Raw genomic sequence first — 14903 nt, forward strand, 5'->3', positions numbered from 1 at the left:
AAATGTATATTAAAGGAGCATGTTGTTATGACTGTGAATCAGTAAATGCATGAGGCTGCGTTTAAAGACGAACGCATGTCTGGTGAATGATTTAAACAAAATAAAATAGTGCATAAATGCACACTTCCCTCCTGAATGTTTGAATGTGACTGCAAAGCAGTGAATGTGTAAGGCTGCATTTATTTTTAATAAAGCATGCCTAAAGAATAATTTACATTCTTTAGTGGAGGGTCGCCACATGTTTCCTTATAAGGTAGAGAAGCTGGCACAACATTGCCACCAATGTGGTTAAGTGGAGGAAAGGTGGTGAATGCGGACAGGGACAAAGTTATGAAATGAATGAATAAAAAACAAGATCAGTATAATGAGCAGTATCACAAGCGTCATGGTGCCAAAGAGGGTGCGGAAGATCTGATGCTTGTGTGCCAACCTAGTCACATATGCAACTATTTTGAATTGATGGGACCTGTTTGGACTCCACTGATAATCACATGCTTTGCTTTTGGGGAATGGTCACACCTCGAGAATGGGCAGGCCATGCTAAGTACAAGGAGCACTGAACGGGCAAAGGATTGAAGCAGCAAAACAGGAAACACAGTCAGACTCTTGGCAGAGTTGATGAAAACCACTAGGCTCACTGAGTGACCACACCAAAGGGTTTCTATTCTTTTCTTGTTTCTGTTTGTTTTGGGAGCGAGATGTGTTCTAATGAGTTTCCTGGATTTAAATAGCTTTTGGATGTAGAATATGAGATTTGGGAGAGTTCTGTTCTTGTAGTGCATGAGCAAAATGATGGTGTTTGCCTGTTACTTAACAATAAAGCACTCTCAGGTCCAGTTTCACACTTTATTTCACATTTTCGTGACCAAAGATCATGGCTTGGTGCTACATTTCAGATAAATGTGAGAGATAGTTTACAAAAACACTGGCCAAGTACCGGCCTTTAGCCGTGCTGCCCACCTAATTTAACACACTGTCAGGCTCATTTAGGGGGATATTCTCAAGTCCTTATCGCTGAGTTAGCGGCACTTTATCACAGCCAAAGTGGTGATAAATGTATCGCACCATTCTCAAGATGGCGCTAACAGCCGATAACACCAGTTTCCCTGCGATAGCTGCCGCAAACAATATCGCCATGGATGATACCGGCAACTAATGCTAATGATATGCAGAGTAGGCGTTCCCGTGCAAAAAGCCGCGAAAACACCACTACACAATATTCACAACGACCAACCAGATCGGCGATAAGATCCCAAAACATGCGATAAGGCACGTTAGCAGCAGGGATTTAACACCTGCTCCGACCTGGTGTAAAGTTGGAAGAGAACCTGCACCAGAAACAGGCGCCCAGCCCACAGCCCCACCAGAAGAACAACGGATGCCATGGAGCTACTGATCATGCAGCTCGGACACCCAAGAGGGCCACAACACCCACCACCCCCAGGCCCCCCCTGACCATCCCCCCGAAATACCTCAGAGGCAGCGCAGACAAAGACAGCAGCCCTTCAGAAAACGCACCAGCCTCACAGACCTAACACCAGAGGATGTCATTGCCCACTATAGGCTTAAAAAGACAACCCTCCTCTGCATCCTGACACTCATTGCCCACAGGCTGACGGTACCAACACAGCGAAAACCCACATCCCTCCGCAGACAAAGCTGCTGCTGGCTGTGCTGCACCTGTTGGCCTCTGGCACCTTCCAGCCAACAACTGCCAGAGTCGGAGGAGTCTCACAGCCAGCCCTATCCAAGTTCCTCACACCTGTCTTGGATGCCATCATCAGTTCGGTACCACAGCACCTTTACTTACCACACACTGCGCAGGAACAGCTGGAGACCAAGCAAGGCTTCTATTCCACAGCTGGCTTCCCGCACGTGTTGAGGGCAATCGACTGTACACATGTACTCCTCGTGCCCCCTGCCGCCACTGCACACAATTACCGCAACAGGAAGCACACGCATTCCATCAATGTGCAGGCAATAGTGGGCCACCGGGGACTCTTCACCAATGTCATCGCCAACTACCCAGGCAGTGTGCACGATTCCTTCCTCTTCCTACAGTCCATCATCAACCAGCGCTTTCAGGATGGCACCTATGTGAATGCAGTGCGCATTGGTAAGTTACAACTTAACACACCACACACCTCAACTCCACCAACATACAACTCACAACTGTGGGAATGCACACACTGCAAAATCACATACAACATGACAACCAACATGCCCACATACCAGACACGACAACACAACTTACTGTGGCAACCTGGGCTAGCCATGTACACAAGCCATCAACAGCATGGCACCTCAGTCACACAGTAGCAGAATGTGGGTAGAGGTGGGAACCAGGCATGTGCGAAGGAGGCAAGTGACCCATGAATGTGAATGCACAAAATGACAAGTGTGACGTGGATGTGTTGGACAGACTACAGTATGCAGACCACAGACATTTCCATGTCGACATACACTGCTGGTGTTCGGAGTGAACTGGACAGTGGACGCAACCATGTCACCTCAGCCAGTGGGGAAGATCGCGGGAGAGTAGCGTGTTACGTCCCCCCACTGTAAGCGTGAGCATAGTGGGCAGGCCTGGAGTACTCCAGGGCAGCGTAGGGGTGTTAATAAAAAGCATGTTGCGCTGGGCGTGGTCCTCTTCTGGAATTGCCAACGTGTCTGCCAAGTCGGCGCCTCTCACCCTGCCACGAGGGTGATGCCGTGAGCCGTGGTGCCTGCGATCCTGTGCGCCTGCTGCACCCCAGGTCTCTGATCCCCAGACCCGTCTTGCCCGCCCCTGCGCACCCAGGCCTCACAGCACACCTGCCGACACCGGTGTGTGGCAAACAGGGCCCACCACGTGCCAGTGCAAGCTCCACGCCCTAGGCCCGCGACCTTGGCAGCCTCCTCAGACCATTGCTGGCCTCCACGACACAGGCCCCCATTACTCCTTTCTCATTGACGTACTCCACCGCTGCCTCCAGCCTACACTGCGGTCCAGCAGGCCTCACACTAATCCAAACCAGTCTGGACCAAGCAGGACAGGGCATCGTCGCAGGCTGCACACACGCTCAGCTCTGGTGCTCCTACCTCCGTCAACCACAAATCATCGCTACATGCCATTCCAACGTCATGTGTTAGAGTTCCAGGAGGAGCTGGCTGAACGGCCGTTGTGGCGTGCTGACCGCTGCATCCGGCCTACACTACGGTCAAGTAGGTCACACATTTGGAACTGAGTCTTGATTTATTCATGGCAGAGTTTATACCATTATAGAGGCCTCATCGCAGACTGCATCCCCTTTCAGCTCTGGTGCCACTAACTCTGTTCCCCCGAAAATCATGTAAACTCTCTGGTTGAACTTTGGTGGCATCTGAGTCTATGCCCTGGGGGTTGTCTCCATCATCATGTGGCTGGTACTGACTTGGTGCTAAACAGGAGTCTGTAGCATTCTTTTACTCCATATTGCCTTTGTCAGCTGGGTTCTGCCCTCTGAATCATACCCTGGAAGTACACCTTCCACTGGAACACTCCGCGACATTCACCTTGGACATCGATGAGGACCCGCTCAGCACTCGTGGCCCTACCTCAGTGCACAAAACACCGTCCCGTGGCGGTGTGCCTGTGTCGAACGCAGTGCATCCGGGGCCACTAACTCTGTGGACCTCAAGTCATGGACCCTTGCTGTTTGAACTATGAACTTCTGATTGTCTGACCACTTTTGTAGTTGTTGCCAGAACCAACCACTCCCTGAGGGCTGGCTTACACTCACCCCACACCCATCCAGCACAGGCATCACTGGACATGTGACCCTGGCAATAAAAGGGGCCGGGCGCACGTACCCGTAGCCAGTTCCCCAAACTATCTAAGTGTGTCCGTGTGGACATTATGTATGCATGACATTACATTGTGCTGTGGACAGCGGACGCAACCATGTCACCTCAGGCAGTGGGGTAGACCTGGGACATGTAGCTGTGTCGTACCCCCCTGTAAGCGTAAGCAGAGTGGGCTGGCATACAACAGTCCAACGTAGGGGTGTGGATCATCCCCCTGGGGCTCTAGGCGTGGTTGATTTCTGGGCTTGCCAAGGAAGTAACTAATGCGTGTGTCTCTGTTGCAGTATCGGCGCCACCTGTCCCGCAATGGACAATGTTGCATTGTACCACGCCCCCGGAGTGCGGGCTCGGACGAAGGGGTAAATGATGGAGCGCAAGCCCGCTCGGGGTCCGAGATCATACATGCCAACTGTTGTGTGTGTATCGCTATTACCGCAGCATAAGCCAAAGGTCCAGCCTCAACCGCATCGTAAGTTCAGCCAGCCATGTACTCTGCATCTGTGTCCGCCCTGTCCTTACCATAGGCCTACACACACATGGCCGCCCACCGACAACGCACAACGCACAACATCACAGTGTCGTCGTGCATGCATGGACAGTTTCTTCACATGAGGACGTCACATTGTGACAGTCCTTAGCAATCATGGGACAGTACAAAATGACCACAGGCACAGCATGTGCAAATAAATTCATTACAATACACATTCCCCGAGTGCATGTCACTCCTCTGTACAGGCCCATCACTCTGACAAGTGGAAGTGCAACCAGTAGTGCTGACGATCTCTGAAATGGGAAATGGATGGTGGGTGTGTCACCTCTGTACAGAGAGGCTGTTTAAGGTGTCACGTTTCCGAAAAAGCATTTCTGTGTGTCAAAGATAGTACGGAATCCCACTCATCAGCGTATCATATGTGTCCCAAATCATTAAATTGAGGCTGTCATTTGTGGCCAACAATTGACAACAGGGCTTCTTTTGGGGTCAAACATGTGCCACCATGATGCAGGGATGCACCCTGTGACTCAAGTCACACATCATGAGCAACATGGACATAAGGGGGAATCGTTGGCCCTACATTCGTCCATGCTTTCATACTTGATTAATCGTAGACATGACACATCTGTGTGTGTTAGAATGTATTTTTCACGTTCAGTGGAGTGTTGAAGCGGTCTTAGTACTGGGCCATGCTAACAACACTTTACAATGTTGCCCCATGGAGGTACAACCAGAGTCCTTTGGGGATTGTCAGGTTACTCGTAAGAGGAAGTGTCCAGTCCGCAGTCAGATTGCCATGTCATTGTTGGGCACACAAAATATGGCAGTGCATTTCGAGGTCTGAGGTTATTGTCGCAGGGTGTATCGGGGGACAGTGGAAGGTGTTATTTCAGGGCATGATGCTGAGGGCAGAACCAAGCAGTAACATGCCATGTGGCAGAGATGAATGCTACTGCTTCATTCTTACCACTGAGGCAGAGTCATCCTCATCGTCGTCCTCTGACGTTTCATGTGCCTCACATGTGGGTGGTGGTGGTTTGGTCTGCAGCACTGTGTGACACTGACACATCAGGGGTCGGAGATGTGGATGTAGAAGTAGAAGCAGCATTCTTCTGCGCAATGTCTTGTGGCATCACTCCCATGATGAGGATCTGCAGGGCATGGGAGATCCCATCTACAGCTTGCTCGTGTGCAGCCATGGTAGCCATTCTTTGCGCATGCATTGGGTCCATGTTCTCCATGACCCTCCTCAGGTTTCCCAAATCACAGATGACATCGCTGTAGCCACTCAGACTGGACAGTTGTTGTTGTCTCGGAGTCATGACTCCAGCAACTCCAGCCATGGATTGTTGGAGGGCATGGGGCAGACTGTGGGTGTGCATTAGGGAGTGTAAGTGGCCCTTGATGGGACTTAGACACCCACGTATGGCACCCAGGTTGGCAGCCATGAGGGTGAATTCCACCCTACCCGTTTAGCCAGCTCCTTCTGGCAGTCTAACACACAGCGTTGGAACACCATGTGTTCTTCGTTGAGGTGCTGGGAGCCAGGCGTGGTGGTGGGTGCTTCCTGCTGTGTGGTCTGTGCAGGGGTGGGCTCACCTCGATGGTGCTGTGCTGCCCTGCAACTGGAGGTGGGCTGCGGAGGTTCTCCATGAGCCGTTGGAGTTAGTCGAAGTCGATGTCCGGGGGCTCGTCTCCATCATCACTGACGTGCCGTAGGGTCTGCTCTGCAGGAGGTGTTGATTGTCCCTCTGCAATGTAAAGGGGAGATGCAGTTTTACAGTGTGTCCCATGTATGTTGATGCATTGGCGAAGTTTACATACAGACTGCATGACAAATTGTGACTGTTTGTGAGGAGATGCCTGTTTAATGCGGGACAGTGGAAATTTGTGCTACATCACGGATGTGAGGTTGTACTCGTACATTGTCATCTCACATTTTCCTGCTATGCCAGATGTGATTGGCCATTTTGTGCACACATGCGGCACCAGTTGTGTCCTGTGTTCTGTTGTGAAAGTGTTGCAGTCTGTACCACATTGTTACCAATGTAGAGGTGCTCAGAATCTTGTGTGTGTGTGCTGCAGTGTGGCACAGGGTTCAGGGACATGATCCAGAGTCATTGTGGGTGTGCTGTGTGCTCTGTTTACTTGTGCATGTGTGCCATTGTGCCCATCTCCCCCCATGCCCCCAGTCCCTGGTCGGTACTCACCCTGTTGATGTTGTGTCAGGTCATGTTGAGCAGTGTCTGGATCCCCAACTCCTGGCACCATGTCCCGACTGATGACTGTAGCCACCATTTTCTCCATGTCATCCAGCTCCTGTTGTGCCGCTTACCCCCACCTCCAATGAGCGTTGCTGCTTTCATGTTGGCCTCGAGTTTCTTCTTGGCTTTACCCTTTACATCATTCCAGCGCCTCTTGACCTCTACCATTGTCCTCCTCAAAGCTACAACTGCATTCACATGGTCCAAGATGGTCTGCCATATTTGTGTCTTTGTTGCCAATGACACGTTGGAGGTGCCGAACAGTTGTTGGTAGTGTTCTGTCACCTCCATGATGAGGATCCTGTTTTCCTGCGGACTGAACCGCGTCTTCCTCTTCCTCTTCTCCTTGGCCTTCCCCGACCCCGAAGTTCCTTGCTGGTCGTATGTGGGGCTTGTGGGGTTTGCGTTGTCCTCTGCACTCAGTCCGGGTGCATCCATGGTGCTACGCAGTTTATTTATTTATTTTTAACTGCTTTTATAGTGCATTTTCCCGCATGAGGCGTGGGAATTGCAGGCCTGTTGCTGGTTAGCGCTGATTTTTGTATCGCAATTTGGGACATCGCCAGCTTTTTCGCGTTGGTGTTTCGCATTTTTTCTGTGTCGCATTGATTTTAACGTGGTCATTTGGCATGTTATCGTGAGACTATCGCATGGTGCCTCCGGGTTGAGAATACAACATAAACACGGTGTTATTTTCCCGCGATGTGCAAAGTTGCTTTAAGCTAATTTTGCGATGATTAACACACGTTCTTGAGAATATCCCCCATAGAGTTAAGTATCTTGGCAATTGCATGGACATAATATTGGGGTCGCCAGAGGTCGCAACTGTGACCCCTGTGGATGACAGTTGGCGTCAGTTGAAGCACAGACAAAATGAGAACGTGCATTAGGAGTAGAATAAGCCAAAGTGATATGCTCGAGTTTAGCATATCAATTGGTCTTTTAGAATTAAAACCCAAGTTTAGAAAAGTTCACACCTTCCCATTCAAATTCAAATTTCTGTTTTTCTATTTGTTTGTGAACTAACTAAAATATTTAATCATTTGTGTATTTGTTTGATGCTTACTTTTTTGTGTATTGTTTTGAAGTTTAAATCGTGGAAATTGCCTAGGTAGGGGTCCCTAGCTTTCAGTAGTGACTCAGTAGGGGACCCGGATTCCAGTACACATTCAGTGGGGTACTCTGAGGTCACTGATGATTTAGTGGGGTTCCACAGAAGGTAAAATGTTATGACCAGCTGAGCTAAGTGTCCCTATTCTGTGTGTATTTGTGGGAGCTTGCAAGTGGTGTGGTAGTTCTGCTATGGTTGCACAAATCTGTGTGTAACATATGCTCAGGTTTCATTGAGAGAGAGTCTGTTTTTTATTTCTATAAAATGTTGTAAAGGTAAAAACCTTTTTGCAGTATTCCCCGCTCCTCTCAAACGGCTGCTCTATGTGCAGCTTCTCTTCCCAGGTAGGTAAAAGGAGCTCAGACCCCCTTTGTTGCCCTGGTCATGGGCAGCACCGGCCCCATCCCTACTCAAGAGAGAGTAGTAGAAGTCATACTACTTTGCCAGCCCTGAGTGCAGCAGTCTATGCCACTCACTCATTTCTACGTGTCTACATGTTAACAGGTGAGGAATGACTGCACTTGGCAGTGAGGGAGGGATGTTACTCAACGTGCACAGTGATGGCGGAGTGAGGACACTCGTTAGGATCCTACTGGTCTGTACGTTCTTTATTTATTTTATTTAACTTATTTACATAGCGCTTGCGATGAACTGAGGTGCCTTTAGGAGCCTAATTAATAGGTATTAATAGTTAATAGGTATTATTATTTCTCAACTGAATGGCAGTCATTGTATAAACCGTGAACAGATGCCTCGGCCCTGTAGGTCACGCATGGATGTCTACACTAGATGCTTGGATCCATTGGCCTCTTCATGTCTGCTCCTCAAGTAAATCATTGCTTCTCTCCTCGTAGGTGATTGGCTCTGAGAGAAGATCAATTTTCCATTTATGAACACAACCCCTCCTGCTCCACACAACCAAGGACGAGGGAGGATCTGGAGGACCGGACCTGGATCTCCACCATGCCAGGGATGGAGCTGGCCTTACTGGTGTGTGTGCTGAGCGTGGGCTTGGGGGTCCGAGGACAGATCATCAAAGAAGGGAGGTAGGTGATCTCTCGCTTCCAAACACGCCTTTGCCACCTCCTTTGCCCTGGTTGGCGTCTTTGTTGGTCTTCAGGGGTTGGAGGTCAATTGAGGGGAAGGTTCCTTCCAATTTACCATCCATTTGAAAGTAGAGATGACCTCCAGGGCTGGATGGACAAGGATCTAGAGTCCCCCAGGGCTGGATGGACATGGTGTTCAGGGTCAGACTGACCTATAAGGCAATCTGGCAGTACCAGATAAGCCAGTGTGACAGGTCAGTGTGTGGGCCTAGTTTGTGGTGTTATGCACAGTTGTGTGGTTGTGTTTGGGCTACTGTAAACATTAGCCAGGAGTAGCAAGCAGCACTGTGCATGCTGTGGATGCTGTGATCTCACCACATGCAGTCTGTATGTGCAGATAGCTCTTTTGGGCAGAAACGTAGGGACTGGTCAGTTCATTTTTATCTTTTTAGTAGGGAAGGAACACTGTGAATTTTACAGCCACATTTCTCTAATATAACCGCACACATTGCCTACAACAAGCACAAATACCTGCAGCCCCCACAAATCAGAGACCCCTCAGACAGCGTGACCTCAAAAGTCCAGAGATGTTCGATTTTCAAATATGGGCCACGTTTATTTACACTCAGTTCATAAATGTGGGTCACTTTTATTTACTACCCAATTCATAAATGTGGGCCACTTTTATATAGTACTCAGTTCATAAATGTGGGCCACTTATATTTACTTCTCAGTTCATAAATGTGCGCCACTTTTATTTTGGTTCTTGGGCCATGGTGTCTATGGCAGCCAAAATGTTGGAGGCAAAACCCTCCATCAGTTTTTTTCTGAATATTTTCCACTGTTGTCCCTGAAGGCATATTCAATACCATACTTCGACCTAAGCCCGTACTGTGGTCCTTAATAATATGGTTAAAAATATGTTCCAATAGACGTGTCAATGCCATTTCCAGCCACATCCAACTGCTTGCCTCAACAGGACTATCAAAGCAGTTCCACCACCCCTACCTGTCCGAGTAATAGGTGCCTTCTTCACCCCCTGGTTGGACTACATGAGTTCACCGCAGACAAGCAGTACCAAAAGTAACCCTGCCTAACTGGCTGACTGAGACTTTACAGGAGAGGTCTCACTGCTGAGACCAGGGGAGTGCTCCACAGGATCCAAGAGACATGTCTCTGCCTCATGCTCAAATGTAGATGGAACTTGGCGTGTCTACTTTCAAGAAACAGAATCATACCTCACCGGCTCATTAGAACGACATGCTCGGCAGACAGTTGTGGCAAGCAATTAGATGTTATTGATTCAGAAATCTGGCAATCCCAAATATCTAGATACCCTTTGGGTAAGATGGATTCAGATGAGATCAAATAAAAAAATGTCTAGCAAGGCTGACCCTATCTCACGTCCCCTTAACTCAATTACGTTTGCCTCTTGTGATTTCTTGTCCGAATATCATTCACTTTATGTCTCCCTTTTTTTTGTTTTTATTGGTAAATTAAGTGCCAGTACTTTATTTGCCTCTTGGCACGCTTTTTTCTTCACCTGTTTCAATACTCTTTGGGGAATTTTGTCCAAATTTTCTGCGCTTCCCTTGTCCCAGTTTTCCCAGTTTTTTGGGAGTGGGGGAATAATTGTCCTAGTTTTCTTGGCTTCTCTTGTCCTAATTATCTTGACTTTTATTGTTGTTGAATGTTGCCCTAGGGATCTGTGCTCGTCTTGTCTCATTAGTCTTTGCTTCTCTGGTTTTACTTGGGTTTGCTTTCCTTGGGGTATTTTGCCCTAAACTTTTTTGCTTCTCTCATCCCAATTTTCTTTGCTTCTCTTGTGCAATAGTGGCATTGTTTTTGTTTTCACTTGTTCCTATTTTCTTTACTTTTCTTTCAAAACGTTACTCTTGTGCTCCTTGTTTTTCTTGTCTCGGTGGTATTTCTGTCTCTTTAGGAAATATTCTTCACTTTTCTGAGGGGAATATTCCCCACATGTCTTTGCTTCTCTTGCCCCAGTTTTCTTCTCAGCACGCTTTGCGAGATGTTGCCCTAATTTCATTTGTTTATCTTTTTCCAATTGTATTTGCTACAAATGTTACTCATTTTATTTCTTGTTCTTGAGTGTTGCTACCCAAATTCTGTTTGCCAAATAAAATCATCACTAATAAGTTCATTTTGGATAAAGTTTCTCTTGACAAACACTGAGCCATTTGTAGTTCCTGTTTATACAGAGCTCTGCTTCTAGTTCCCTGGCTTGCTCTCCTTGTGGAATATTGTTCATTTATTTGCTTATCTTTCGGTGTGCTGTCATAACTTTCCAAACTGCATTTGGAGGTAATGCCCACATTGTATTGTACTGTGTTGGACACAGTGCTCTATATCCAGCCTGCAGCATTGATCCAGTTTAGTAGACGAGGACCCACCGACAGAGGGTTCTGCAGTGTATCCACCCTGACCCCAATGCACACCATCCCTTCAGCCTGTGACTGTGGTGTAGCTGGAGGAGAGACCACCATCTCTGGCTGATGATCCGCAGGTTCCTGGCTCCATGTTCTGCTGTCGTTCCTGGGCTCTTCACCCTTCAAGTCTGTGTTATTGCACATAGCATCTTTGAACTTTTATTCCCACTTTGCTGATCACTCTAAGGTCTCATAAGTCCTTCCTTGTGTCCTCACTCTCTCCAGGGCATCATCTCTTCTAGAAAGTGTTAGGGCAGCCACTGTAGGGTCTCAGATGCAGCAGCATGGAACACCTCTAACACAGTCTCACATGGCGGCGATAGGTCCGCCTTAGACACAGCTTCTCGTGGCACACACGCCTCTGGCGCGACTTCTGCCCTCGATATTCCACCCCACCAATATTGTGGGTTCGATATTCGGGTTGCACACCTGGTCGGTTCTCTTTTCATGTGTGCTCTCCAGACACAACCTTTATGCAGAGTGATGTTCCCTACAGCAAGGTCATCTCCAGCCTGGAGGACCCACAACAGAGGATCCAAGGGGTGTGAGATGTGTGTATCCATCTCAACAACCACACTGGCAGTGAACTGGAAAGAGACAAGCGTCTGCCAATGTCAAGGGGACCATTCATCCTCTGAGCAACAGACACTGTAGCCACAACCTTCACACACCACCAAGACAGACAGACACACACAAATCAAAAACCAGGACACCAGATACTCGCAGGTGGGCACTTAGGCACTCAGGGAACACAACATCACACCGTGAAGGGGACAGTCACAACCCAACTCGGCGGTTTTCAGTTGGTGACAGAAGGGCCCGCTTTGTATTAGCTGGGAGCAAAGACAACCCCTCCCTACTTTCTTCTCAAACCTCTCCCCCAGTTAATAATTCCAAGATCAGACCCACTTCATGTTTCAGGATAGGATAAAGGGATAACTCTGGGCTCACAGCAGGATGAATACAACTGAGATGCACCTCAGACCAAAGGGCCCTGAACCTAGTTTTGTGTATTAACACTTTTGACAGTGTGACCTTTTGTACGCAAGAGGATGCTCAGAGGATGGGGATCTGTGTGCAGGGTGGGGACATCACATGCGAGGAAAGTAGTTTTTTTAAATTATAACTGCAAACATAAGCCCTGGCTAAATATATTCAAGCCCCTCCCACACCAAAGAAGGCTGCAACTAGAATGCAACCTAGGGCCATGCTTGGGTCTTAGCAGCCATCCTCAGGTCATAGCAGCTATCCACTAAGAGCAAGCACCAGCCTACTGGGGAAATGTCACAGCAGCAGAATGGCCCCTCTGGCCATGACCACGTCTGCTTTCCAAAAAAGGTGGTGGATTTTACAGCTTTAGAACCCCAACTAAATTTAATTTATAGTCAACCGAAAGATTTTTCCTGCATATATTTATTATTGAAATGAGGACGGTTTGGAATACCTTCAGAGACTGCTCATCATTTTCTATCATTTCATGAATTCATTATTTTCATTTTACAAGCCAGTGGAATTCTGGATTGTGAGCACTTAAAACAAACATAGCTTTTTCAGTACTACGTCTGTTTACTTGTCCTAACAGATGCTAGGAGGGACCTAAATCTGGATGCAAAACGCTTAGTTCTAAAGTTGCTTGACGAATGGAATGGGAGTTTTGTCGCTGAGAGGCACTGCCTCTGTACAGCAAGCCTTCCTGACACAATACCTGCTAGAAGTCTCGTAGGGATGACTGCAGCGCTGTGGAGGTCATGCCCAGATTAGACCATTTCTGGGCTCCTTTGCCCATTAAGCCATGTCAAGTGCGTCTTTGAACAGAAGCGTCTTAAGCTGTTTCCTGAATAGGAGGAGTGCCGGCTCCTTACACAGATACTCGGGCAGTTGATTCCAAAGTTGTGGGAGATGGTTGGAGAATGCTCGACCTCCGTTGGATGAAGTTTTGTAGCCTGGAGTGGCCAGGCGGCAGGTCTCGGACGAGCGTTATGTGCGACTCGGAACATAGGTTTGCAGGCGTTCTTTAATATAGGCCGGGGCTTTTCTGTGGATTGCCTTGTGGGCGATACAGAGGCCCTTAAATCTAGCTCTCTGTTTGATTGAAAGCCAGTGCAGTTTGCGGAGCAGTGGGGAAGCGTGGGCCCGTCTTGGCAACCTAAAGATCAGTCTAGCTGCGTCATTCAGCACCAGCTGTAATTTATTAGTCAACTTCTGAGGGAGCCTATGTATAGGGCGTTGCCGTAATCCAATCTGGATACAATCGTGGCTGATACGATCATTTGCAGCAAGGCAGTTGAAAGGAAGGGGACAAGTTTTCGCAATTGTCTCATAAGCCCTATGCATGTTCCGACCACTGGGGTGACTTGGTTGGCCATGGAGAGCTTTGAGTCGAAGTTCCCTCGGAAGTGCAGCGATGGACAGAGGAGTCATCCAACCATGTTTCAGTGAGTGCTAGGATGTCTATGTCTCCAGGACCTGGCCTGGCAGTTCGGACTGAACTGTTCCCATTGGGCACAGGGTCAAGACTGATTTGCAAATGGCTGGGTCCAAACTGGAATGGCATGGTGAGCAAAAAAACGATGGATTTAGGCCCAGATCTCTGTACTGGGGTGAATGTATGACATTGTTCTGCATTCTGTCCATCAATAGTTCTTTTTGCATTAGTCACCCCGAGTGGGACGGGTATGCTCAGACGTCAGTCCCATGCTCTCCATGCCACTGGAATCCGGCTATCCTGGCTGAAGAGGGGTGAAACCCCGAAACCGGTCCTAGGATGCTTGTTTCCAGTCCAGGGAGGACCTGGCCTGGCAGTTCGGACTGAACTGTTCCCATTGGGCACAGGGTCAAGACTGATTTGCATATGGCTGGGTCCAAACTGGAATGGCATGGTGAGCAAAACAACAATGGATTTAGGCCCAGATCTCTGTACTGGGGTGAATGTATGACATTGTTCTGCATTCTGTCCATCAATAGTTCTTTTTGATTTTTATGCCCAGGCTTTTTACAGCATGTACTAGTGTGGGGGTGGCACCCAGCTCTTGGGGCCAGAAACGATCGATCCAGGGGTTGTCTTTCATGGGGATGACAAGTACTTCTGTTTTATCAGAGTTGATTTTCAATGAGTTGGCAATCATCCAGGCAACCGTGAATCTCAGGAGTTTTTGAGCCACATCCTGGGCATAGCTGGAATTATCAATCTGGAGGATGAACTGGGTGTCATCCGCGTAGTTAAAGACGCGGCAGTCCATGTGGGCAAGGGCTGTCACCAAAGGCTGAAGATAGATGTTAAAGAGGAGCGGGGACAGTGCGGAGCCTTGCGGGACGTCGCAGGTGAGGGTACCTCTATCTGATACCCGCTCCCCTAGCTGGATCCTCTGGGACCGCTCTGTCAGGAAGGAGGCTAGCCACTGGTGTGCCGTCCCATGAATGCCCAGCTTTCGTGCTGTGGTGGGCTCTAAACCCAGCTTGTCGCTTCTGGAGCAGTTGGTTATCCTCCAGGAATAGTGAGAGTGTTTTGAGAACATGTTGTTCTATCACTTTCGACAAGAAAGGGAGCTGGGAGATGGGCCTATAGTTCTTAAGGTTCGCGGCATCAGCCCCAGGTTTCTTTAGGAGGGGGGTGACCCTGGCTTCCTTCAGGTTGGAGGGTAAGTGGCCATTCTCCAAGGAATTATTCAGTTGGGCAAGGAGCTGTTTTTCCAGGTCGGGGAGGGCAATTCGGAAAAT

The 14903-nt window shown here is 48.6% G+C and overlaps 1 protein-coding gene across 4 annotated transcripts in view; it reads left to right on the forward strand.

Moving 5' to 3' along the window:
* LOC146770467 (epidermal growth factor-like protein 8) overlaps nucleotides 1–14903 on the forward strand; it is a 79168-nt gene that overhangs the window by 28095 nt on the left and 36170 nt on the right. For 3 of the 4 annotated variants that reach the window (XM_085640430.1, XM_085640428.1, XM_085640429.1), the window contains one exon: nucleotides 8548–8739. In XM_085640430.1, coding sequence (XP_085496556.1) covers nucleotides 8657–8739 — 83 coding nt within the window. In that variant the 5' untranslated portion in view covers nucleotides 8548–8656. Of the gene's footprint in view, nucleotides 1–4239; nucleotides 4295–8547; nucleotides 8740–14903 lie in introns of those variants that run through there. The other variant, XM_085640431.1, reaches the window with a different exon arrangement.

Source organism: Triturus cristatus, unplaced genomic scaffold, assembly GCF_964204655.1.
Source record: "Triturus cristatus unplaced genomic scaffold, aTriCri1.1 SCAFFOLD_205, whole genome shotgun sequence".
NCBI classification, from domain to species: domain Eukaryota; kingdom Metazoa; phylum Chordata; class Amphibia; order Caudata; family Salamandridae; genus Triturus; species Triturus cristatus.